Source organism: Microcaecilia unicolor, unplaced genomic scaffold (genome assembly GCF_901765095.1).
Source record: "Microcaecilia unicolor unplaced genomic scaffold, aMicUni1.1, whole genome shotgun sequence".
NCBI lineage: Eukaryota > Metazoa > Chordata > Amphibia > Gymnophiona > Siphonopidae > Microcaecilia > Microcaecilia unicolor.
In genome coordinates, this window is record NW_021962958.1 from 392,584 (window position 1) to 419,675 (window position 27,092).

Consider the following 27,092-nt stretch of genomic DNA (forward strand, 5'->3'; position numbering starts at 1 on the left):
AACAGTTCAAATTCTCATTTTACCAACTCTGCTGATATTTTCTTTTAATCAGCTTCAAGAGGACACACTTAAAGGTTTATCTCAACAAGCAGACGGGGGCTAATTATGCAATAAACAGTCCCAAGAGAGACCAGCATCTAACACTTTAGTTCCAAGGTTTTTGTTGGTGTAGAATAGCTTTTTTGTATAATTTATTGTGGACCTCAGTGGTGACTCATTTTATAAGAGCCAGAATATCTCTTAGCTCACCTTGCCTCTTCACAGGGTCCAATTTTTAAATCAAATTCCTTATTTTAACTTTTTGAATACTTTTTATAAATTTCTTGACATTTTAGCGCAACTTCATATCCCATCTTAAATCTTTACCTTTGTCTCATATGTCAAAAAAATTTTTTTTACAAAAAAGACTGCTTTGTTTGCAGTCATAAACAAAAGGACCAGTGGCCGACATGCAGCATGTTTCGCTTTTGCTGCGTCACCACTGAGGTCCATAATACATTATACAAAAAAACTATTCTACACAAACAAAAACCTTGGAACTAAAGTGTTAGATATTTTCTTTTAAACATCATCACCAAAAAAAGGAGCTCAGTGAGCACTCTGAAGTACCATGAGAGCATACAACAGTGAACACACTCACACAACACAGCCCAGTCAACAAACATGCTTGAAATTCTTTAATCAGTAGGGTCCCTGTAACTCCTCCACACGCCTGGCAGCATGCTTTAAGAATCACACTCATTTCTCATTGGTCCTTACAGCTAGTGATGTCATATGACATCGCCACTGGTCCACAGCCTAGGTAGAATCACAGCATGCAGTGACAGTATTGTCAAACTGCTCACCAAGGTAGAAGGAACCCAATTGAAGAATAAACTTTTTTAAAAAAATGTTTCAAAAAGTAAAACATGTCTTCAGACGGTGCGCCTTACATGAGGGTCCCACCTCATTTCCAAACTGCTGCACTGTGCCTACTCACAGCTGGATCGTGTCATGTAGGGCTTCACTGCATAGCTGGATGACATGTAGCCCAGACACACAGCTGCCTGAGGCTGAGGTATGTTATGGAGTATCCGGTTCTCAACTTGGCTCTTCAAAAGTGGACCTTCCCTACAAATCTCAAATGGCTCCACCTCCCATTGGTATGCCATTGAGATACACTGTACTTTATTCCCACATGAGTAATTAATGATACAGGCGTTACTTCTCATGGGTGTGAAGCTGTGCAAGGTCACTGTGTCTTTCAGGTCAAGGAGCAGAGACTGTCTTGCTGTATTCCAGTGTATAGATTACATCATGTCATGAATATTAACAGGTCCATGTGCATTCCCTAGAATGAAGCAATTTTTAAAGTGCAACCATCTGCTAGAAGGGTGTGATTCAGCCAAGAAAGAGAGATCCCAGCCTCTCTTTCCCAACACTTTTCTTCCCCGTACAGCAGAGACTTGTGGCACTAATGGGAGATAGACCTATGACACCAGGAGGCAAGAGCAGGCTGAGAGCCCATGAAGAATGATCCCTTAGCCTCTCTCGTCCCGTCTCTGTGGAGGATGGCAGAAACTTCCCGACAGCACGGTCGTGTCTTCAGACAACCCAACAGTTCATGTGGGGATGGCAGCTTTGCCAGCATCAGGATTCACTGGTCCTCTCTGGAAAGAAGAGCTCAGTGCACCTGCGGATGGTGTCCCGTGGGGAACTCACAGTGTGCCCCACTGTACGAGGGTCTGTGAAGATCTCATAGTCATTCCCACCCTGCAAGAGAAGGGAATAGAAAGCAGGGAATAGCACAGTTAGATATGTTCTTATTCCTCCTCCTAGTATTTTTTTCTTGATTCATTCCAGGTTAGTACGGCTTTCTCTTCATGGTGAAATTAGATCTTACCTGCTAATTTTCTTTCCTCTAGACCCTCCAGACCGGTCAAGACGCGTGGGTTATGTCCTCCTACCAGCAGAGGGAGACTGAGAAAACACTAAGCTTTTGAAGCCTGTATATATAACCTGTGCAGAACCTCCACTAGCCAGTATACCCCTGACAAAGCAGAGAAACAAAAAACACTAACAACAACTAGCAACCCTGTACGTGGTCACAGTAAACTGCAAAAACAAGAAACATCTTCCGCTTGCTCTTACGGAAACATGTTCCTTTGCCTTTGATAAAACAGTTGGGCTTCTACAGGTGGACTATCAAAGAAGAGCCCCACCTGTCCCGGACTCCTATCACAAAACAGAAATAAACAGTCTGCAATTAGAGAAACAACAATTTACAGCAGCCAAGAATTATCCAACAAACACACCTCCTGGCCTCCAATACAGACAGGGCGGGCTCTTGACCGGTCTGGAGGGTCTAGAGGAAAGAAAATTAGCAGGTAAGATCTAATTTCACCTTCCTCAGCGACCCTCCAGACCGGTCAAGACGCGTGGGACGTACCAGAGCAGTAACTAACTTATGGGAGGGACCTACTAAGGCCAGAGGTCAAAATTGCTGCCCCAAAGCGCACCTCGTCCTTTGCATGCACAGGAATCCTATAATGCTTCACAAAGGAATGCAACGAAAACCAAACCGCAGCCCGACAAATATCTAACAGAGAAATCATACTATTCTCCGCCACGAGGCTGCCATTCCCCTAGTGGAATGAGCAGACCAGCCCCTAGGCACTACAGGACCCTTCACCAAGTAAGCAGATGCAACCGCCTCCTTCAACCACCGTGCTATGGTCACCTTAGGAGCCGCTGCACCCTTCTTTGGGCCACCATGAAGAACGAACAAACGGTCAGAGGCTCTGAAGTCCTGAGTTCCAGAGAGATAACAACTCAAAACTCTCCTGACATCCAGCTTGGCAATACCATGCTGCTCCGAATCTCCAGCCATATCACCCAACACTGGCAGAGAGATGACCTGATTAACATGGAACTCGGAAACCACCTTGGGCAAAAAAGGAAAGCACCGTCCGCAACGAAACCTTTCCCTCAGAAAGGACAAAAATGGTTCCCTAAAAGACAAAGCCTGAAGCTCTGAAACACTCCGTGCTGAAGTAATCGCCACCAACAAGACCGCCTTTAAAGATAAATCCTTACAAGATGCCGATACCAGAGGCACAAACGGAGGCCTGATCAAAGCATCCAAAACTAGCTTCAAATCCCACGGAGGCACCATCCGTCACTGAGGCGGACGCAGCAACTTAACACCCTTCAAAAAACGCACTACCTCAGGCACAGACGCGAAGGACTTTCACTGAAGCTTCCCACGAAAACATGACAAAGCTGCCACCTGAACCTTCAGTGTAGACAAGGCCAGACCTCTATCAACACCATCGTGCAAAAATTCCAAAACTTCCGCCACCGAAGAGTGAAACGGCCGAACTCGATGGTCTTCACACCAGTGCTCAAAGATTCTCCAAACCCGGACATACGCCAAGGAAGTGGATCGTCTACGGCAACTCAACATCGTAGCAAAGCCACTGGACGAAAGCCCCTTCTTCTTCAACTTGTGCAGCTCAAGAGCCAAGCCATAAGCGAAAACCGAGCCGGATCCGGCATGATTATCGGGCCTTGACACAGAACTGATCCCAACAAAGGCAGGGCCGCCGCCCCTGCCAACCGCACCAGGTCTCCATACCATGGTCGACGCTGCCAATCCGAAGCTACCAGAATCACCCGACCGGAGTGATGTTCGATGCGCTATATTACTCGACCGACTAACAGCCACAGAGGAAACACATACAGTCACTCCCGAAGCCAAGGCAACAGAAGAGTGTCGATTTCCTCCGCTCAAGGGTCTCTTCAGCGACTGAAAAAAAAAATCTCTGAACTTGCGCATAGCGAGCCGTTGCCCTAAGATCACCGAAAGTCCCCAGACCGACACAACTCACTGGAACACTGACCGAAGAAAAGACCACTCTCTGGGATCTAGAGTGTGCCTGCTGAGATAATCTGCATCTATGTGACCTACCCCGGCCACATGCGCTGCCAAGAGAGCCTGAAGATGAGTTCAACTGCGCCGCCAAGGCTCTTTGTTCCCCCCTTGACGGTTGACATATGCTACTGCCATGGCATTGTCACAGAGCACTCGGACTGCCTTGTGGCGAACCACCGACGTCAAAGCCTGGAGCGCCACCCGAATGGCCCGAGTTTCCAGCCGGTTGATGGACCACTCTGCTTCTGCCCGAGACCACCGGCCTTGAGCTACCTGACTGAGACAATGTGCCCCCCAACCTTGCAGACTGGCATCCGTGACCATTACCAGCCCCTGTGGGGACTCCAACGGCATTCCTTTCCCAAATTGCGCGGACTGAGCCACCAGCGGAGACTGAGACGAGGGGCCACCGACAGCGGACAACACATTTCCAAGTCCTGCGACAGAGGGGACCAACGACTGAGCAGAGCTGACTGTACCTGACGCATGTGCGCCCTGGCCCACGGAACTACCTCTATGGTCGCCGCCATCAGGCCCAGGACCTGACGATAAGTACGGGCCGTCGGCGCCTTCTCTGCAAGGAACCGACGAATCGGACCCTGTAACTTGGAACCAAAAGGCTGCACAAAGGAAAGTGAAGATAAGCTTCCGTCAAATCCAGGGAAGTGAGAAACTCTCCTTTCCTGACCGCACCAGTGACCGACCGCAACGTCTCCATCCGGAAAGAGGGCACCTTGAGTGCCGCATTGACCCTTTTGAGATCTAAAATGTGACGAAAAGTGTCCTCTTTCTTGTGGACCACAAAATAGATCAAATAGCACCCTGAGCATTGCTGATCTGAAGGAACAGGAACCACGGCTCCCAACGCGAGCAGCCACCGCAGAGTGTCCCTCACTGCTGCCCTCTTGCTCCAAGACCGACAGAGGGATTCCAGAAACACTTCGGGAGAACAGCTTTCTAATTCCAGCGCACATCCGCCTCGAAACACCTTGAGAACCCACTGATCTGACCTGATTTGGGCCCAACTCTGGTAAAACAGACTCAGCCGAGCCCCAACATGCACCAGAGCCTGAGCCCGCACACCTTCATTGGGAATTGTGGCCTGAATACTAACCTCCCGCGGAAAAGCCACGCCCTCCGCGACGACTCTCACGAAAGAACTGTGTGCGCTGGAAAAACCGACCCCTAGAGGTCCTACTACTATTAAACATTTCTATAGCACTACTAGACTTATGCAGCGCTGTACAAATTAACATGAAAGACAGTCCCTGCTCAACAGAGCTTACAATCTAAATTGGACAAACAGACAGCTAGGGGTAGGTCCCACTCGATCTGCCCGGCCTATACCGCTGAGCCTCCCTAAACCGTCCCCGAGAGGAACTAGTTCTGGCCCCTGCCTTGAACCGAAAATCTGGAAGCCATAGAACCTTGGTATCACTAAGACCTCACACTAACTTGTCCAAATCTTCTCCAAAGAGCATAGCTCCCTTAAGTGGCAGAGACCCACAACCATAGCCATATTTTTTGTCTGAAGTAGGCAACAAATCATAAAAGCCTCAGACAAAAAGGATGAACCCATGTCCAAGTCGGCTAACTCCTGACCCCCAGAAGAACCAACATCTACCGAATCATCCAGGAGCTTCTCGGCCCAACGAAAACATGCCCGAGCTACCAGACCCCCACAAACCGAGGCCTGCAGGGCTAGAGCCGACAAAACAAAACTACGCTTGAGAAAAGATCCCAACTTCCTATCCTGAGGATCACGGAGAGCCGTTCCTCCATCAACCGGGATAGCCGTAGCTATAATTACTGCCGTCACTACTGCATCTACCGTGGGAGCCTTAAAGGAATCCCTATCGTCCTGAGGGAGGGGATAAAGCCTCGCCATTGCCTTTGCCACCTTACACGGCAAATCCCATTCCTGACAAATCATCTCCCGGAGATCCTTGTTCATAGGGAAGGATCACGCCTGACGCTGAATGCCCTTCACCAACGGATCCTGGACAGTTTCCCCCAACGCCACCTCAGGACCAACTGAAGGGTGGACGACACCTGATCTATGAGTTCTGACAGCTCATCTCTATGGAAAATCCGCACTACTGAAGGATCCTCTCCAGGAATCCAACAATCCTGCTCCTGAGAGCCGTCAATTCCATCTGACTCCCCCAGATCACTAAGCGCAGCTTCTGCAGCTACAGGAGAAAAACATTGCCTGTCCTCTGACCACTCTAACCGTGGTCTCTCAGCCAAGATGGAAATAGCCCCCTCTTCCAATTGGGGGGGGGGGGAGGGGGGGGGTCCCGATCTCCAGGCCTGATACCGCGTCCAGACAAAATCTGGAGGAAAACCCACCATTCCTGGACCGTCATTAGGCCCTTTTGTGCCAAAAACGGAGGCCGCAGGCCCAAAACCAGCCAGCTCCATGGGCCGCGTCAGACTCAAGATGGCGGCTGTTCCCGCCGAAACTGTTCCCGCTGACAGCGGCCCTGCCTACGCTCCCGCTGACCCGGAGACTCCCGACACCATCGATCCCTCCGCGGTCAAGTCGGGGGGTGCCGCAGCCACCTTTATAGGTGCACCGCAAAGCTACACTGAGCGCCCGGCGCCTCTACCCCTCGCCACGAGCACGCGCGACATCGGAGGAGCTGGGCCGCCATAAACCACGAGGGAAGGGAAAAGCTGTTCCGCAAACGCGCCAAACCAAAAACTCACTCACACTGCAAAAGCACTGGAGAAAGCGCTGCTCTCTCGTTCCAGCAAGGAATCAAAACCCCCGTTCGGTCCGCTGAAAATAAAGAAATAAATGCCCTTAAAGGCACAGTACTCCAACTCTGGCAGCTGGAAATTGTAAGGCACTCAAGGCTACAATACTGAGAAAGCAGCCGAGGCACAAAGCTGCCAAGCAAAACGAAATAGAATAACTGACCTTAAAGGCACAGTACTCTAATTCTGGCATCTGGAAATTGTAAGGCACTCAAGGCTACAATACTGAGAAAGCAGCCGAGGCACAAAGCTGGCAAGCAAAATGACATAGAATAACTGACCTTAAAGGCATCGTACTCTAACTCTGGCATCTGGAAATTGTAAGGCACTCAAGGCTACAATACTGAGAAAGCAGCCGAGGCACAAAGCTGCCAAGCCAACAGGGGGAGGGACCCAAACATAGGTGTAACACCCCAGGGGGAAAAACTGGGCCCCACCAGACCCAGGGCCCCAAAGCACTTTTTTTTTTTTTTTTTTTTTTACACACACGTACAGGGTACTGCAACAGAATAAAGTTTGGAAGGAAAAAATCCTACGACCCAATGACAAACTACCTCACCAGATTATTGGAGACTGCACAGGCTGTCAACTGCTACCTCTGCTGAGACTGAGAAAATACTGGCTAGTGGAGGTTCTGCACAGGTTATATATACAGGCTTCAAAAGCTTAGTGTTTTCTCAGTCTCCCTCTGCTGGTAGGAGGACATAACCCACGCGTCTTGACCGGTCTGGAGGGTCGCTGAGGAATATAGGCTTACCCCCTCCTGTAAACTGCTCTGTGGCAATTTTTTGCTCTGCATGAAGGCAATGTGTATGATTCAATCTGAATTCCTCATAGATTTATAACTTGTAAATGCTGTGCTTTCCATTAAACCATGAATTCCACAGTGGTATTAACAACTACCCCCTCCCCCCACAAAACAAAAAGAGAAAGAAGCAAAATCCGCAAATCTGAAAACAGGAAAAACATAAAAATCCAAACTTATGGATAAAATTATGTCCTAAGTTATCTGGATAACTAGCAGTGATATTTAATGCTGCCATCAGGATGATTTATGTTCCTCTGCCAGAGGAGAGTAATGGCGGTTAGTGTAACTGGTTTTAAAAAAGGTTTGGACAAGTTTCTGGAGTTAAAGTCCATAGTCTGCTATTGAGACAGATATGGGAAAGCCACTGCTTACCCTGGCATGTTGCTACTTTTTGGTATGTGTGACCTGCATTAGTCACTGTTGGAAGCAGGATACTGGGCTAGATGGATCATTGGTCTGACCCAGTATGTCAGAAAAAAAAAGGTGTCTGAATTAAACATGGGACTAAAATTTAAAAGCATTTATCCAAGTAGAAGGTATTGAGAGAGATATTCAGTGGCCCTGTCCGAATGGTGCCACTGAGTACGTTTACAGACCGCTCTGGAACTATCCAGATAGTCTTATGACCAAGTCCACTCAAGCTTTGAAATTAAATCGAAACTCCAAACACAGCTTCACACACGCTGCATACCAAAATCTTTTTGTCAGTTACCTGCTCTGTTTTTCGATACAGCAGAAGAGAGATGGGATTGTAATCCCAGATGTAGCTTTGAAACCCCTGATGCAGTGGAAGTGAAACGGGGATTCCCTGTTGGGTTGAAGCTGGTGATATTAAGGACAGCGGAACACTGCAGCAATTGGATTGAAGCTAAGTGATTTGTGGCTGTTTCATCAGGATTGATGATTAGTATTGAACTGATGTAAACTGTATGACTAGAACAGAAAGCAATTGATTCAAACTACATTCTGTGTTCTATAAAGTATATATACACGTTTGTCACCTTACCAGTTGAGTTGGGAGAAGTTTTCAACACATACCTAGATATACTAAGGAGCACTACGTGGAGTTTTTTTTTTAGCCAGATGATGGTGCGCCGGGTCCACGCCTTATAGTCTGTAATCTTAGTCTGGCTGGGTGGCGTTACTGAGGCTTTTTTTCTCCACTGTATAGTGCATGGTCATGTTTGGCCTCTTAGGTGACAGCGGGAGTACTTATTGATTTTGGTACGCAGCGTGTGTGAAGCTGTATTTGGACTATCCAGATAGTGCCAAGCCAATTGGGGTACAGGCACAAATCATCCAGATGGCAGCACTTCATATCACTGCTAACTATCCAGATAACTTAGGACAGCACAAAAGTTGATCTAAGAACAGTTCGGATAAGTTCTCTGGAAAGCAGACGAATACCAACACTCCCCGGAAAGGGGCACTGCACAAAATGAGTAATTCTAGATGGCAAATGGATAGCACTCGCCCAACAACAGCCTACAAAAACCAAACAAACCCATCAACAGCCAGATTATAGCTGGTTTAGCTTTAACAGGGTATAAAGTGCACAGCTCTGAAACAGTAGTTGAGAATGAACTCGAACCAATGCGCCTTTCACCCATGCTTCTAGAACCACAATGTTCTCTGGTAGAACATTACAACACTGAAGGGATACCTGTAAATCACCAGAATGTGTGAATCTGGCATGGGTGAGACTGGAAAGGTCATGTTTCATGGCCTTCGTTTTTAATCGCTCCAAAGCACTGGAATGACCTCACACCTTTGAGATCTGCGGTTTCTATCCCAAAATGTAAACAATTACTAAAGACTCATTTTTTTTTCAGTTGGCCTTTGGGCCCTCAACCCTATCTAGCTGAATAGTTTGTTGCAGACTAAGGCACACCAGCCCCTGTATCTTAACCATTATGACCCCTCCTTGTGGATGAATCCTATTATAATTGGTGTTCCTTTCTTCATTTTCTTTCTGTAGTTTGTTAACCGCTTTGATCAACACAGTTGTGCTATTGGTATATCAAATTCCTTATTAAACTATTTTAACTTGTGCTGTCTGCTGTGACTGGAATTGCAGTACAAACTCATTCCTATGAAGTAACCAATTCATTCACTAACAGAATGATGTGGACTATTTTGGGCTGTACTGCCCCCTGGTGTTGTGGGTTTAGAAGAACATCATGGTTCTGGTGATGACCCCCGAGGAAGTGTTTGCGGAACACACATTGACTTGAGCTCACCCTTGGATGCTGTGCTTTCATCCAGTTATTAAAGATTAACTCAATAAGATCAGGACTTTTCGAATTGTGTTTGGGGCCCAGCTTCTGGGTGTTTTATGGGTGAGCGCTGCTTGTTTCTGTACCTCTGTTTGGAGCTCTTTTGATGTGGCAGGAACGACCTGGACTTTTTATCCTATCCCTATGTGCTGATGTTCATTTGGGTAATTCAAGATAACTAAGGGGTCTTTTTACTAAGCTGTGTTAGTTGCGAACGAACTCCTACCACAGCTTAAAATGGTGTACTGCAGGATGCATTCAGGAGTCCTGTGCTAACTGCCACACTGGCGTGCTAAAAAATATTTGAAACATTTTGTTGAGAGGAGCATGGAGAGTGAGTGTTCCTGCGCTAATCAGCACAGCTAACATTAGTGGTTAGCACAAGAGTACCAGGTGAGCCCTTACTGCCTACACAATGGGTGGTAGTAAATGCTCACACAGTATAATTTTTTAATGGCCATGCACTAATGGCATTAATGAAAACAAATAAAAGGCCAGTTTTATGGTTGCAGTAAAAAAAAAAATGGCTTAGCATGTGGGGAAAACCTGCACTAAGGTCACTTTTGTCACAGCTTAGTAAAAAGACCCTTAACATTCCTGCAAACTGCTTTGTCCTATTAATTAGTTAAAGTGGCAAATCAAGGATCAATAAACACATGAGATCCATCACTGCCATGGAAATGCCATTGGGAAATTGCCCTTTCCATTTCCCCCACTGGAACACTAGAGGTCACTGCTGCATGCCAGAAAGGCCTGGAAGCCGAGAGCTGATGTTGATCCGGAGACTCACCGGTGAGGTCTCATTGCCAAAGAAGTGAATGGTGTCAAACTGCTCCCCATCCAGAATGTCCAGGCAATATCTCTTGTCCCAGCCCTCAGGGAACACGTCAAAACTGATCATGCCTCCTGGAAAGAGAACAGAATTACAACAGGGATTTTCAGGAGTTTTGCTGGAGAAGGGATGCAGCGGCCATCTTTTTTCATTTTTATTGACCAACTCTAGTACATAGTAAAATACAATGCACATGCCACCAAATACATGTCCTACTACACCTCTTTCTGTTTGCTTTTAGTCTCTTCGGGGCAGAATTTCAAATACTTTTAACACTCTGACATTATAACTGTTATCAAACCTTTAAACCTAATACAAACAAAATAAAATTTCAGGTGCCCATTGGATAGTATATTTTGCAAGTTGTTCTCTACTAAAGAATATATTTTGTGGCAAAAGGGATTCCGTCCTGCCAAAAAGATCACGGTTGCTTGAGGTGACAAAGTCAGCTTGTTATACATTATGTTACCTAAATGGTAAAATTATGTATCATACCTGATAATTTTCTTTCCATTAATCATAGCTGATCAATCCATAGACTGGTGGGTTGTGTCCATCTACCAGCAGGTGGAGATAGAGAGCAATCCTTTTGCCTCCCTATATGTGGTCATGTGCTGCCGGAAACTCCTCAGTATGTCGATATCAAAGCTCCATCCGCAGGACTCAGCACTTAGAGAATTACACCCACAAAGGGACACTCTGCCCAGCTCACCACCGCCGAAACGGGGGAGGGGAATTAACCCAGCTCATCCCCACACAAGTGGGGGAGGGGAATCCGTCCAGCTCATCCCCGTGGAGCGGGGGAGGGACACCACCCCGCCGATGCGGGGGGATCTGGCTTATCCTGCAACCGCAACCGCGGGAGGAGCTGACTGACCCTAACACCGCCGAAGCGGGAGGGGTACCAAGCTGCCCTACAGCCGCACGAAGCGGGAGGGAGTGCCGGCAGAATTTATGTCTCAATCCAGCCCCGTAAAACGGAGGGGAGAGGAATGCAGCAGCTCACTGTTACACAAACTCGTCTCAACTCTTGTAGGATCCAAGTGAAAAAAGAACTTGAACACGAAGTCCTCCTGAAGTAACTGAAGACTAAACTTGAACCTAAAATTCAACCAGAATATAAACAGTACAGATATCTGGGAGGGGCTATGGATTGATCAGCTATGATTAATGGAAAGAAAATTATCAGGTATGATACATAATTTTACCTTCCATATCATCAGGCTGATCAATCCATAGACTGGTGGGATGTACCGAAGCAGTACTCACCCAGGGCGGGACATTGAAATCCCTGACCGCAACACTGTGGCTCCAAACCGGGCCTCCGCCCGAGCAGCCACAGTCAAGCGGTAATGCTTGGAGAAAGTATGGGCCGATGCCCAAGTTGCCGCCTTGCATATCTCTTCCAAGGAGACGGACCCGGCCTCTGCCATCGAGGCCGCCTGAGCTCTAGTGGAGTGAGCCTTCAGCTGGAGAGGCGGCATCTTCCCCGCGGCCACATAAGCCGCTGAAATGGCTTCCTTGACCCATCTTGCCACTGTAGGCTTAGCAGCCTGCAGACCCTTACGAGGACCTGCAAACAGGACAAACAGATGATCCGATTTCCGGAAATCATTGGTCACTTCCAAGTATCTGATGATGACACGTCTCACATCCAGATATTTGAGAGCAGAGTACTCTTCTGGGTAGTCCTCCCTACGAAAGGAAGGGAGACAGAGCTGCTGATTCACATGGAAGCGAGAAACAATCTTGGGCAGGAAGGAAGGCACTGTGCGAATAGACACTCCTGCCTCAGTGAACTGCAGAAAAGGCTCTCAACATGAGAGTGCCTGGAGCTCGGAAACTCTTCTGGCTGAAGTGATAGCCACCAAAAAGACTGCTTTCAACGTCAGGTCTTTCAGAGATGCCCTCGACAAGGGTTCAAAAGGCGGCTTCTGCAATGCTCTTAGCACCAGGTTGAGATTCCACGCAGGCACCACAGAGTGCAGAGGAGGGCGCAGGTGATTAACTCCTTTGAGAAAGCGCACCACATCTGGCTGAGAAGCCAGGGAAACACCCTTCAGGCGGCCCCTGAAGCAAGTCAGAGCCGCTACCTGGACTTTAAGGGAACTGAGCGACAGGCCTTTCTCCAGACCTTCTTGCAGGAACGCCAACAGTGAAGAAATTGGAGCAGTGAAGGGAGAAAGTGAGCCTGCTTCACACCACGCTGCAAAGATACGCCAAACCCTGGCGTAAGCAGTAGAAGTAGAGCTCTTCCTCGCTCTCAGCATAGTGGCGATGACCTTGTTTGAGAAGCCCTTCTTTCTCAGACGCTGCCGCTCAATAGCCAGGCCGTAAGACCAAAGGGGGAGGGATCCTCCATCACCACGGGACCCTGATGTAACAGGCCCTGCTCCACTGGCAGTCGCAGAGGATCGTCGACTGAGAGCCTGATCAAGTCCGCATACCAGGGACGTCTGGGCCAATCCGGACCCACCAGGATTATCCGGCCCGGATGCTTTGCCACCCGGTCTAGCACCCTGCCCAGCATGGGCCAGGGCGGGAACACATAGAGAAGCTCTTGTGTCGGCCACTGTTGGAGAAGAGCATCTACTCCCAGGGATCGAGGGTCCCGTCCTCTGCTGAAAAAGCGCGGCACTTGGCAATTGGCCGATGACGCCATCAGATCTAGGCTCGGCTGGCCCCAGCGCTTCGTGATGTCCAAGAACGCCTGAGCCGATAGTTGCCACTCTCCGGGCTCCAAGGTATGGCGACTGAGAAAGTCCGCCTTGACATTCATAACTCCAGCAATGTGGGCCGCTGACAGCTGTTCCAGGTTCACTTCCGCCCACTGGCATAGATTCATGGCCTCCTTGGCTAGAGGGGCGCTCTTGGTACCTCCCTGGCGGTTGACATAGGCCACAGCCGTGGCATTGTCCGACAGGACCCGTACTGGCTTCAAGGCCAGAACCGGGATGAACTCCAAAAGCGCCAACCGAATGGCTCTGAGTTCCAGGAGGTTGATAGACCACTTTGCCTCTGCAGGAGACCAGAGCCCCTGCGCTGTCCTTCCCAAACAGTGGGCTCCCCAGCCCGACAAAGAGGCGTCCGTCGTGACGACAATCCACTCTGGGGTCACCAGAGGCATTCCCGCAGACAACTTGTCTGTCTGCATCCACCAGCTCAGCGCCTTGCGCACTGCTGGGTCCAAGGGAAGGCGCACAGCATAATCCTCCGACATCGGAGTCCAGCGCTGCAGCAGAGAGTGTTGTAGTGGTCTCATATGAGCCCTGGCCCAGGGCACTACTTCCATCGTGGCCGTCATAGAGCCCAACAGCTGCACATAGTCCCAAGCCCGAAGAGGAGAGGCTACTAGGAACTGGTCCACCTGAGCCTGAAGTTTGACAATCCGATTGTCTGGCAGGAACACTCTGCCCACTTGGGTGTCGAATCGAACTCCCAGATACTCCAGGGACTGAGTCGGGCGCAGCTGGCTCTTCTTCCAGTTGATGATCCATCCCAGGGAGCTCAAAAGAGCAACTACCCGGTCCACAGCTTTGCCGCACTCTGCATAAGAGGGGGCTCGGATCAACCAGTCGTCCAGATTAGGATGGACTTGTACTCCTTCCTTTCGCAGGAAGGCCGCTATGACCACCATTACTTTGGAAAAGGTCCGCGGAGCAGTAGCCAACCCGAAAGGGAGGGCTCTGAACTGGAAGTGTCGTCCCAGGACTGCAAAACGCAGAAAGCGTTGGTGAGGAGGCCAGATGGGAATATGCAGGTACGCTTCCTTGATGTCCAAGGAAGCCAAGAACTCTCCTGCCTTCACTGCCGCTATAACAGAGCGGAGAGTCTCCATGCGAAAGTGCCGCACTTTCAAGGCCCGATTGACCCCTTTGAGGTCGAGGATAGGCCGGACAGAACCTCCTTTCTTTGGTACCACAAAGTAAATGGAGTAACGTCCCTTGCTAATCTGATTTTCTGGCACCGGAACGACCGCACCCAGGCGGATCAGGTTGTCCAAGGTCTGCTGCACTGCCACAGCTTTGACCGGAGACTTGCAGGGAGAGAGTACAAACCCGTCTCTTAAGGGTCGGCAGAACTCTAGCTTGTAACCGTCTCTGATGACTTCCAGCACCCAAGCGTCTGAAGTTATTGTGGTCCACTCGCCCAGAAACGAGGACAGCCGTCCTTCAATCTGCACTGGGGCGTGGACCAAGGCCCCGTCATTGGGTACGAGACCCTGGGGGAGGACCGGAGGGAGCACCTCCGGGACGGCGGTCTCTGCGAAAGGAATGCTGCTTGGGGGAGAAATTCCTCTTGAAGGAAGAGGGGGCAGAGGAGCCCGACCTGCCCGGGCGGTACCGACGGGCTTCCTGAAACCGTCCTCTGGAGGTACCGGGATGAGTACTAGCCCGAGCCCTGACCTCTGGTAACTTCTTGCCCTTAGACGTGCCGAGATCGGTCACGATTTTGTCCAGCTCGACCCCAAAGAGCAGCTTGCCTTTAAAAGGCAATCTAGCCAGGCGGGATTTAGAGGCGTGGTCAGCAGACCAATGCTTCAGCCAAAGCCACCGCCGCGCAGAGATGGTCTGAGCCATGCCTTTAGCTGAGGCTCTCAAGACATCATACAGCAAGTCTGCCAAATAGGCTAAGCCCGATTCCAGGGCCGGCCAATCAGCCCTCAAGGAATGATCCGAGGGGGAAGCCCGCTGCACCATAGTCAGGCACGCCCTGGCCACATAGGAACCGCAAACTGAGGCTTGCAAACTTAAAGCAGACGCCTCAAAGGACGACCTTAAGGCCGCCTCCAATCTTCTGTCTTGGGCGTCCTTTAGGGCCGTGCCACCTTCCACCGGCAACGCCGTTTTCTTAGTCACCGCAGTGATTAAAGAATCCACGGTAGGCCACAGATAGGCCTCACGTTCACTTTCAGGTAAAGGATAGAGGTGGGACATAGCCCTAGCCACTTTGAGGCTCGCTTCCGGGACATCCCATTGAGCCGAAATTAAGGTGTGCATGGCATCATGCATGTGGAAGGTTCTAGGCGGGCGCTTCGTCCCCAGCATAATGGCAGAGCCAACAGGGGCTGAGGGAGAGACGTCCTCCGGAGTGGAAATCTTCAAAATGCCCATGGCCTGCACTAACAGGTTGGACAAATCCTCTGAGCTAAACAGCCGCGCTGCAGAGGGGTCATCCGCTCCAACCGAGCGGGGATCCGTCTCCTCCAAGGAATCCGCAAAGGACCGTTGGGAGAACTCAGATACGCTGCCCTCATCTACATCGGAGGAGACAAGGTCCTCCAAGGCCTGGGAATCAACCCGAGGGCGTTTACCTCCGGGGACCTCAACCTCTTTAGCAAGCGAGGGAGCAGGGGCAGCGTTTTGCATAAGGAAGGCCTGATGCAGCAGCAAAACAAACTCGGGGGAGAAACCCCCCAGACTGTGCACTTCCGCAGCCTGGGCTACAGCCCTAGACGCACCCTCGACCGGCGCTCGCAAGAGCGGGGGAGAGACATGCTGCGCATCCAAGATGGCGTCCAGCGCGACACTCCGCGAAGGAGCCGCACGGGAAGAACGGCGCTTAATTTTCGCTGTTTTGGTGCCGTCGCCCAAATTAAGGGCGTCCATGGCATTAATGTCTCCCTCAAGGGCGGCCCAAGAAGAAGCCGTCCGAGTCGCGTGGCCGGCCAAGATGGCGGAGGCGAGCAGCGGGGGATGGGCGTTTATGGCGGGAAAAACCGCCACGCCGGAGGAAGGACCGGGACACTCATCGGCCACAAAACTGTCACCCAACAAGGGCGAATCAGATTTTAAGACCCCCTCATCCCCTCTAGAAGCGCCGAAGCGATCCGGGGAGCGACTTGTGCCCTCGCCCTCCGACACCATATGCCACGTGGAGATCAATCGGGGAACCCCCTGCCCGCTATAAAAAGGTAAAAATTACCTGCTTTCCGCTCCGAGCTGTAACGACCTGGTGTCCCAGTGAGTATGCTGCAATAAACGTTTAAATAAACGTCGAAATAAACGCCTTTAAGGATGTTCAAAATTTTTTTTTTTTTAACGGAGCCAGCGGGAGGGGGGAGAAAAGGAGGGACCTGGCGCCACCAGGTTTGCACTTGCTCAAGAAGAGCCCTCAACCCCAGGCACTCAACAAAACCTAAAAATTAGGCTTGGAGGCCTAGCCAGAGCTGCTGCTGTGTGTGACCACCACCTGCTGAGATAGAGAACATACTGGGGAGTTTCCGGCAGCACATGACCACATATAGGGAGGCAAAAGGATTGCTCTCTATCTCCACCTGCTGGTAGATGGACACAACCCACCAGTCTATGGATTGATCAGCTTGATGATATGGAAACATAAGTTCCCCCCTCTTAAAATTCACTCTGTGATGATTCAGCCATTCTATCCCTCCACTTTCTTGCTACTACTACTATGATTTGGTATTCTACAGCCCAAGACTTTCATCCACAATTTCTCTCCTGTTCATATAACCTCAATAATTATATCCTTGGATCCAGTGGCAAATTGGGGTACATTTCCTAAAAAACAGAAACCAGCTTGGTATCTCATCACTGTGTTTCTCCCTAGAACTTATCTTACTAGCCACTGTAACACCTGAAGACAAAAAGCTGAACCTGGCATTTGCTGCCTGTAAACTGCACAGGAGAGCTCTCAGCTGGCTCCCTGGAATGACCCACACTCACCTCGTGTGCATCTCAGGCCCTTCCCAGCAAACTCCCTCTGTAAAGCTGCCACAAACTTCTCACGGATCCTCTCCTTCTGCAGGTAGAGAGAACAAAGGGAGAGACAAGTGTCAGGCACACAATTACTAACAGACTGCATGAAAAAGGCATGTTGAGATTGCATCAAGGTGAGAGTGATAAACTGATCAGTTCTGAGGAAGAATAGGAGAATGAAGATATAATTAGAAGAGGCAATAATCTGGGATGCGTTAGGATGAGGGGCATTCTGGGTGAAAATCATTGATGGTTACCTGTACAATTGATCTGCCATCCTGTCCTTGGTGTGGACTGGCAGGGGGTGTGTGTATACACAACCTTTCTCTACAAGTGAGTGATGAGGGGAGGAGTCCATACTCCCCCAGCATCCAGCCTCTGCCTCTTAACCCCCTTCCCCAGCATCCTCTCCAACTTATCTGCCCCATCACTGCCATTTCACACCTGCCTTTCTTCCCCCATCCTACCAGTGTCTCCATCTTCTCCTTCCACATCTGCTCCCCTTCCACTGCTGCCACCATATCTGCTCATGTTCCCTGTGTCTCCCACCCAGACAGTCTGGAGGGGAAGATAGAGCACACAAAAGGTTAGAATATCAGGCCAGCCAAGGGCTCTGGAGTGGGTAGGTGAGAGTAATGGGTCCTTTAGTTCATGTCTGCACAGTCTGAGTCACCTTGTCCAGTTCTGAGAACTCAATTCGCTCCTCCTGGTTGCAGCTCCGACCAATCGGAGAGATGTTCAACATTCCATTGCGAAACTCTATGAAGGTTCCTCTGCAGACACAGAGAGAGACCAGGGAGAGGGTTATCCTACCTGAAAACCAATGCTGTGTATTCCACATTATCTCCTGTCTTTAAATTTAGGAAAAACCTTTTTCCCAGCACTACCTCAATGATATGCTCATAGCCACCACTAAGGTTATTAATATAGTTTGGACAATTTCACAGAGATGAAAGAGGCAGTGGCTCAGAGATAAATATTGCATATTGCCATATAGGAAACCTGGGTGCAATTCCTAGGCTGCCCTTCTGCTCTCGTGGTTGACTGGGGCTCCTGTGCCCTTACTTTTATACAATCTGTGTACAGGTGTTCTCAGAGGCGTATTTTGGGCAGGGATGAAGTCACAATTCACATAGTTTATAAAATACATAACTATCTGCACATATTTATACCTTCTTCAGAGAAGGTGTAGAATTTATGTGAAAGCAGTTGTGCACTACCAGGCTCATTTTGTGAAGCTATATTATACAGGTACACAGACACTTAATTTGCCTTTATAATATAGGTGTGATAACATGAGAGAGGGTTGAGGGTGGGCCTTCAGATTATACAACCAGACAAGGTTACAAAGGTATAGCAAGACACTTTATTAACTCAAAGGCCGAGGCCTCACCTGTTATTTCACAGGTACAGAAAATGAAGGAGAAAGTCTCTTCAGATTCCGAGGAAATTTGAACCTCGGCCCATGTCTGACAGGCGGCGGCCCCAAAGCATAGTTTACACAGTCTTTCCCTCAGGTGGCACAAGCGCTGGTCTGGCTCCAGCCGGGCCTCAAGAACAGGATTCTCACAATTATTCAAGTTAAGGTTTGGCCTGAACCAGGTTATGGTAGCTACACATAGATAGTGAAAAATTACACTGTGGACCCACTTCTCCTTTCCCTGGGCCTCCATAACCCAACACTGGCCCTGCCTTTTATACTTCCTGGCAGCTGTCCTCCTTTATCTATCCCCCCCATGTCATTTCCTCTTTGGGAGGGACTATGGGGCTTAAGGTGGTTCTTCTGACACTGTGAGGGAGTATTCTTAAGGGAAAAGGGCAGCGTTCTATAGACTCCCGCACAAGATGTTTTACTTATTTATTTATATTTGGCTCATGCCTTTTTTTAGTTGCAGCTCAAGGTGAGTAATATTCAAGTATGGCAGGTATTAAAATGAAGGCCAACGTGTACATTTTATCAGATCATTGCACAAGTACCTCAGTACATTTTTAATTTTAGAACAATATTTGCTGGTGTGGACAGCATATTTTCTCCTGTGTGCCATCTGTATCCTGACCCTGTGCTCACCAAAGTATTGCTGCTCCCTGGCCTAGTGGAAGAACCCAGAAGGTGCAGTGAGCTGGTCAGTCCTCTGCAGTATCTAAACATGCCCTTACACTGAAACTAAGGGAGATTAGGGGGCTACACAGATGTGTATGTATGCTGTATGTGGCTGTATGATGGAGAGGTACCTTTTCTTGGGCAGCTTGAGTAAAGCCATGTAGTTGAGGTAGAAGTTGATGAGGTCCTGTAGTAGCTCCTCCCCCAAATGACTCTGAATGGTCTGCAAAGAAATTTCAAGAAGGAGTGAGGCTTTGCTGAGGGCTGGAGCAGAGGGGCTGCTTTACAGTTTAAAACTAGAAGTCTGCAATGTACATCATTAGTACTACTTCTTATTGCTACAGTGCCACCAGACATATGCAGTGTACAGCTAAACATAAATGTATCTGTTCTGTGGAGCTTACAATCTAGTTCTGGAAGGACTCACATGATTTTAGAAGTCAAAATAGTAGTAACCCTCCAGTTCTTTTATAAAAAGAAACAAAAACTGCAGAAACTGTTCTGAGATCAATCTTTCTCTGGGGGTCACTGAAGCTGTAGAGTACGAGCAGGGTTGCCAGGTGGAAATTTTTTTTCCCACCCAATCGAGCACAAAAACCGCCCAAACCCCGCCCCTAACACCCCCACCCCCGCGTCATCACCCCCGCCCCCGCTGTCATCACCCCCGCCCCCGCCGTCACCGGCCCCGCCTCCCCCGTCACCGGCCCCGCCTCCCACGTCATCGGCCCCGCCTCCCCCGTCATCGGTCCCGCCTCCCACGTCATCGGCCCCGCCTCCCACGTCACTAACCCCGCCCCAAAACGTCACTAACCCCGCCCCCCGCGGCCGAAAAAGCCGCACAAAAAACCGCCCTGAAGCCCAAAAAGCAGCCCAAAAAACCGCAACCCGCCGCGGGCAAAAATTTCCCGCGGCGGGTCGCGGAAAACCGCCCAATTGGGCGGGAAAACCGCCCACCTGGCAACACTGAGTACGAGTGCAGCCAGCCACAGCCTAGAGCTGCAGGAGTGTAAGCAGGGGGTGCAGCCAGTCACAGACAGCCATTGAAAAGCATTCTGGGTAATTTGAATAAGCAGCCAGGCAGGCACAGACAGCCACTGAAAAGCATTCTGGGTAATGTGGACAAGCAGCCAGTCACAGCCACAAAAACAAATTCTGGGTAATATTGACAAGCAGCCAGACACAGCCACAAAAAAAAGCATTCTGGGTAATTTGAACAAGAACCAGGCATGGACAGCTGCTGACAAGCATTCTGGGTAATGTGGACGAGCAGGCACAGACAGCCACTGAAAAGCATGCTGGATAATGTGGACAAGCAGCCAGGCACAAACAGCAAAGAATTCTGGGCGATTTGGATAAGCAGTTGCAGAGAGGCTGAGGTACAATGCCAGCAAACGGCAACAGATAATCCTTTCACCATTTAAAATACTGTAACAATAGATACAGAAGTCTGAGAACCAGTGCCTCAGGTGGCATATATCTCACAGAAGTTACAGGAAGCAAGTCCTTTCAATGGCCAGTCAGTGGCAAGTGTTGATGTTCAGAGGACACCATAACTTGTTGCTGTTAATTTGCAAAACAGCATTTAGGACACACTGAAAGAAGATGGGCAAGCACTGAACAAAACTGAATTAGCAGTGCAGCAACAGGACGGGGTGTGCTATAACAGGCTGAGCCAGTCCTAGCTTTGTCCCATTGCAAGCATGGAGATGTAGTCATACTTTTTATAGGGAAATCAAAACTACAAATCTGTACATGGAATGGTGCAAAAAACAGCTCTGGGTCTGCCTGTGAGTTAAAAAAAAGGGACAAAGTTGGCCACCATACTAATACACGAGTCAAAAAATATTGTTTTCTGGTCACGTTATCCTGGGGTAGGAGGTTAGAATGGAGAGTAAGGAGGAAAGACAAAGAGCTGAGGCCTTTCTGAAGGGGTTTTACCTGTCTGGAGAGGAGCTTCCCATCTTTGTACTGCACTGTCCCATTCTCTGCAAATATGTAATCAAACTTACAGATAACTGCAAGAGAAAGCAAGGAGGAAAGATATCAGCAGAGGGCAGGGCACAAGCAGAGCTCCTGATTATACCAGACAGCAGGCCTACAGGAATTTACAGTCGAGCCCCACCAAAAAAGATCAGTCCCGGCTATGCCACTGGCCCTGTCACTTTTATGTCTCCTCTCTCTCCTTTGCTGTGGGCTTGTTTGTTCCCTGCTTAGCTTTGGGGCACCAGCCGGGTCTGACTGTGGTGTCTAAGTCACACTGTGGAGTAAGCAGTCCCTTTTTCTGACACTGCACTTTCACATCCTCTTATCTAGGAAAAACATGGCAGACCCTCTCCTAATGAACAGTGTGTGTGCATATGCCTTTGGGGTGGAAGAGATGACTTGTTTTGTTCATGATTGCTTTAGGGAACAAAACCCCTGTGCCTCTCCTCTCTTGCTCTGTCCTTTTCTCTATTCCTTCACCATCTATGGTTCAGGATATTTTATTTATTTATTTATTTATTTTATTGCATTTGTATCCCACGTTTTCCCACCTTTTTGTGGGCTCAGTGTGGCTTGCAATTCATGCAATTCGGTTATAACTAAACCTATAGTCCATTTATGGAACTTGGCATTGAGTGTCTTTGCCTAATTCACACAAAGAGGTCACGAGTCTCCCTTTTGGACACAGCTTCCACCGCTTTCAGGTGTGGTGTAATGAAATCTTGTTCCCATTTCAGATTAGTGACGTGTGCGCATATGTTGCCTGCAGCGCTTCCACACGGAGGTGAGAGGCGCTGTCATGTTAGTGCAGGGGGCTCGATATGGCGGGGGGAGGGAGCGGCGACGACGACGACGTCGGGGATGGGAGGGAGGGTGGAGGTTGGTGCACCGGCGATGTTCCTTTCCTTCGTCTCCAGGCTCTCCAGCAGCAGGCCGGCAGCGTCCGTTTCCCTCTCTGTTCTGCCCTCTGACGTCATGATGTCTTGACACGAGGGCAGGACAGAGAGGGGAGTCTCTACTGCGCATTTGCGGGTGAGTCGGTCACTTGTCTTTTATATGTTTGATAACAGAGGCTTCTTCAACATGTTTCTCCAGTTCCAGTGCCAGCCTGGGTTTTGAGTAGGGGAGTGCATTTGTTTGCATTTTCTGCCCAAAACAACAGGAAAAAAAACCCAAATTTCATTTTTTGCATGTGTCATTAATAGTTTGCACTCTTTTGAAAGCGGGTGTACTTTTAGTGAAAAATGCATACTCTTTCAAAGGAGGCTGTACTCATTTGAAAGACGGTACACTCTTTCCAAAGCGGGCACACTACCAGGAGTTAATGGTTACTGAGGATGGGCAGACTGGATGGAACATATGGCCCTTATCTGCCATCATGTTTCTATGTAACACACGTAGAGGATAGTTATTTTATAATCTAGGAGTGTAAATTTGTGCCCTATCCACGTTCTACCCGAATTCTGCCCTTTTGAACATCCACTGAAAAAGTACGAGCCGTTAAATATTGGCATATGGTCATTTATGCATATATGTGGACACATATGCGCATAATTAGGTAGAATACTGGTATGTTCCATCTGCTCACATCTAGAATTACCCCATAAATTGATAGAAATAAGTAATTTTAATCCTTTTTTTACTGGCTTGTTAGGATCTTGTTCCCAAAGTAAATTGTGTCCACTGCAGAGAAATGACCCTCTTGTCTAGGCTGCAGTACTGTTTCCTACAGACTACTACTATTTAGCATTTCTATAGCGCTACAAGGCGTACGCAGCGCTGCACAAACATAGAAGAAAGACAGTCCCTGCTCAAAGAGCTTACAATCTAATAGACAAAAATCAAATAAATTAATGTGTACAGGAAGGAGGAAAGGAGGGTAGGTGGAGTTTTTGTGGGACTTTTCATTTAAAAGGTCAGTAAAATGAGAATCAAAGAAGGTTGCTGATCTGATAATCCATGCAACGCCATACTTCTGGAAGCAGGACTAGAAACGTTCTCTCATTAGTAGAGATTGCATTTCCTCATTCTGAAGAGCAAGTTTTGCACCTTTTTTTCAGTTCTATCTCTCAATAAAAGGATATTAATCCAGTGCTTTTCACAGACCTCTTCAATGTCGCCTTCGGCACCTAACCATTATACTTCTATTCAGGAAATCTAGACTGCCCCAATTTGATTGACTGCACTTTTTGTCCTTTAGATTGTAAGCTCCTTTGAGCAGGGACTGTCCTCTGTGTTAAATTGTACAGCGCTGTGTAACCCTGGTAGCGCTTTACAAATGTTAAGTAGTAGTATTACAGACCTGTCCCCTCAGGGTCCTTTAAATTAAATAGCCTACATCAGAGCTTTCATGTGTTAACAATGGGTATATTAAAATGGTCCAATAGAGGCCCACTGAATTTTGGTTTCGGCAATGAAACCTGCCTGAAATTTGTATTTGGTCTTGTTTCAGATTTAGCCAAAAATGCCTGTACATTTAACTTACTCTCTGCCCATACTGCATGCTCCCTCCCCCCCAACAGCAGCAGATATATCAAGTATTCTCAAATAAAAACAAACAAACAAATAAATAAAACTGACCTTTCATTCTGAAGCCATCTGTGACACTTTTGCATGCTTCCATTTCTTTTTCAGGGACAAGAAGACCTTTAACTAGTCTATAATTGCTTCTCTGGTTTGTCTTTCCTCTTCCAAATTGTCTTTTCAAGCCTTTGATTCACTCCTGTGTTCTCCATTTCCACCTACTCATCCTTTTTCCAGTCTTACTAGCTGCTTCACCAGAAAAGGGACAATTCCACACTGTGTACCTTGGAACACCATCTGTGGGTACTTTTTGAGCCAGTTTCCAAAGTGAAAGTATGTGCATATACTTACACTCTGAATCTTGCCATGTGCACACCTGCATTTACGGTGAATACTGACATGTGGAAATTTGGAAAGTCAGTCTACATTGTACTTTGTGTTCTTCTAACCCAAATACAACCCTCAAGCATGCCTCCTTAAAATACGGCTATACATCACTACATGAGGGAGGGCAGTATTTGAGCAGTAAATATACACGTGCAAATATTCTTAAAATTCATACCATTCACAACTGTCTTTATCATAGGCAGTGGAATAAAGTGGGCTACTGGGGCCATAGCCAAACCAATATTTTGCCCAACATAGCATCAGCAACTGAAAACCCTGAGGGGAGGGCCAGAGACTGGTTTCCAAAGTCTCTGTGGGAACAACTTTGATGCCTAACCAACCTCTTCTTTTACTTTACTTTAGTACTGAATGGCTCTTGAGATTCTGGAGGTTACATCACCACCACTTGTTCGAATGACTATCCATATCCTTCCTTCCTGCTCCTCAATACCCTTCCTCCAGTTTTAGGATTTATCTCGCATCCATCTCTTCTCTCCAGCATATTGCTTCCTTCACTGAAAAATAAAGCCCCTCACTAAAATCACTATCCTTGGTCAGCAGCTCCCTGATTGTTTCTCACTAATTTGTCTCTATTTAAGTGGGTTCCATCATGGGTACATGACTAGAGTGGTAAAACATCTGTTCTCAGTGGTATGCACACTGCCTTCCACACTTTCTTCTCTCTCTCTTCCTTATCCTATAACTCCACAGATCGATCATGATTTCATTCCTGTCTATTACAGTTGATCCCTCCAACGCATCCAGTTTAATCTATCTGCTTTTATTCTGTCATGATGAATACCCACTTTCTCTCTCCTTGTGCGTTCCTTATTGATGTTTTACAGTACTCTTCTTTCTCAGTGCTCTGCAAATGCTCTAATTTCTTATTTCAAGCCCCAATTTATATGTGGATAGACTACAGATTGACTGTCCCTTCTCTCATACTGCTGTCTCCATTCTATTTTCAAATGTTTCTTCCTGAATGTCCTTTCATATTCTCAAACTTTCTGCAGCTGAAACTGTGCTTCTCTCCTTTTCTCACTCCAACTCTATTCTTTCCCGTTACCGGCAAACTCAGTCTTGATGGTATTCCTATAACCTTATCCACCACTGCTACAGCTGTGACTCCCACTTAACTATACTTTCTGCCACCTATAAATCTTTCAGATTTCAAAAATCTCTGCATTTTTGTCTCCCAAACCTTTCAAGCTCTTTGAATAAGTTCTTGTGATTTCTTACCTGGCACACCATCTTAGCTAGGCTTCCACCTAGTTTCCAACTTCAATCTTCTCCAACTAGTTCAAACTAATCTTTGGCCTATTCTTCCACTCCCACATCACCCTACTGTTCTTTGATCTGTACTGAAAAATGACCCAATAAAATGACTAATTCTACAGAACTGCAGAAAAACCGGTCACCTTTTCCATAGCAAAGGTACTGTCGACATAAATACAGGACAGCTGACTCTAACTGGGGCATCAATTTCCACCTATCCCAGATGCTGATGGTAAATATGTCTCTTAAGTGTTCTGAGTTTATAGCAATGGAATCATTTCCTAAAAGAAATGTCCATAAGCCATTATTAAGATGGGAAATTCCATTCCTTATTTCCAGGATAAGCAGCATAAAATCTGTTTTACTGTTCTTGGATCTTGCCAGGTACTTGTGACATGGATTGGAAACAGGATACTGGGCTTTATTAACCTTTGGCCTGTCCCAGTATGGCAAAGCTTATGTTCTTATGTAAGGAAAAAGCAGATAAAACATAAAATCAAATTATAATTGCTATAGTAGCAAAGGAATGTTGTGTCAAATGTGCTCAATGAACGATATATCAAATGCAAAGAAATTGTAAAAAATAATCTCTTTCTCACCATAGTGTGTTTTTCTTACCTTCATCCCCTTCTCCCAGCTGTTCTGCTATCTTGGAATAATCGGAGCCCCCCACTACACCGATTTTCACCCTGCGACGCAGCTGCTGCAGAAACAAGTCCACCTCCAGGTCTATTTTCTAAGGGATGAACAATGGAAGAGGTTAGATGCCTTAATTGCACTGTCTCTCTCTCTCTCTCTCTCTCTCACTAGACTGGACAGGGCAGGGTTTGAGGTAATCTTTCCTTTTTTAGGCAGGTATTTGATAAGTTTCCTAATGTATTTTTTACATGAAAATAAGTATTAACCTAAATATGATATGGAACCAGAGGGAAGCCATCTTAGTTTCTAAGAGCCTCAAGCTCCCATGATGCATAGGAGCTGATGACATCACTCTGAACAAAAGGTAAAGCAGGCCAGGAATACATGAAGGTCAGAAGCTGGAAAAGAGACCGTTGGCGAAAGTAGTTGTTTTGGTGCTGTAATGGGCATAGAAAAGTTTGAAATTAGCAGTAGTCAGAGGCCTCCTGATCTTCCTTGCCTCCCCTCAGAAAAGAGAGCAGCTGTAAGAGCAGGAACTGAGAGTCAAGATAAGAACATTGAGGAGTATAAGTTAACTTTAGTTACAGTAGTCAAGACTCTTCACAATAGATTTTTAGACCCCTGTCTTTTCTGTAGCTCAGTAATGGGGTTAATTTGTAGACTGGTTACCAGAGGAGCAAAATAAAATGACTGACACAGGGAATCTTTGTAGGAGGAGATCGAAGACTTACATGGAAAAGGCCAGTGGCAAGGTGGAAATTCCGAAATAAACAGAATCTGAACAAATGAGAAGTGCTTGAAGATACTGTACTAAGTGGCCCTTTTACTAAGGCTACTGCACGCCACATCGACCCTACCGCTGGGGTAGCGCGG

The 27,092-nt window shown here is 47.8% G+C and overlaps 1 protein-coding gene across 2 annotated transcripts in view; it reads right to left on the reverse strand.

Annotated features, from left to right (window-relative positions):
- Positions 1-207: 207 nt before the first annotated feature.
- Positions 208-27,092, reverse strand: part of LOC115458695 (phosphomannomutase 1-like) — a 43,966-nt gene continuing 17,081 nt past the window's right edge. For both annotated transcript variants that reach the window (XM_030188523.1, XM_030188524.1), the window contains exons 2-8: positions 26,199-26,316; positions 21,351-21,427; positions 19,544-19,635; positions 17,985-18,084; positions 17,279-17,354; positions 10,551-10,666; positions 208-1,752 (exon numbers count right to left, since the gene is read on the reverse strand). In XM_030188523.1, coding sequence (XP_030044383.1) covers positions 1,630-1,752; positions 10,551-10,666; positions 17,279-17,354; positions 17,985-18,084; positions 19,544-19,635; positions 21,351-21,427; positions 26,199-26,316 — 702 coding nt within the window. In that variant the 3' untranslated portion in view covers positions 208-1,629. The remainder of the gene's footprint in view (positions 1,753-10,550; positions 10,667-17,278; positions 17,355-17,984; positions 18,085-19,543; positions 19,636-21,350; positions 21,428-26,198; positions 26,317-27,092) is intronic.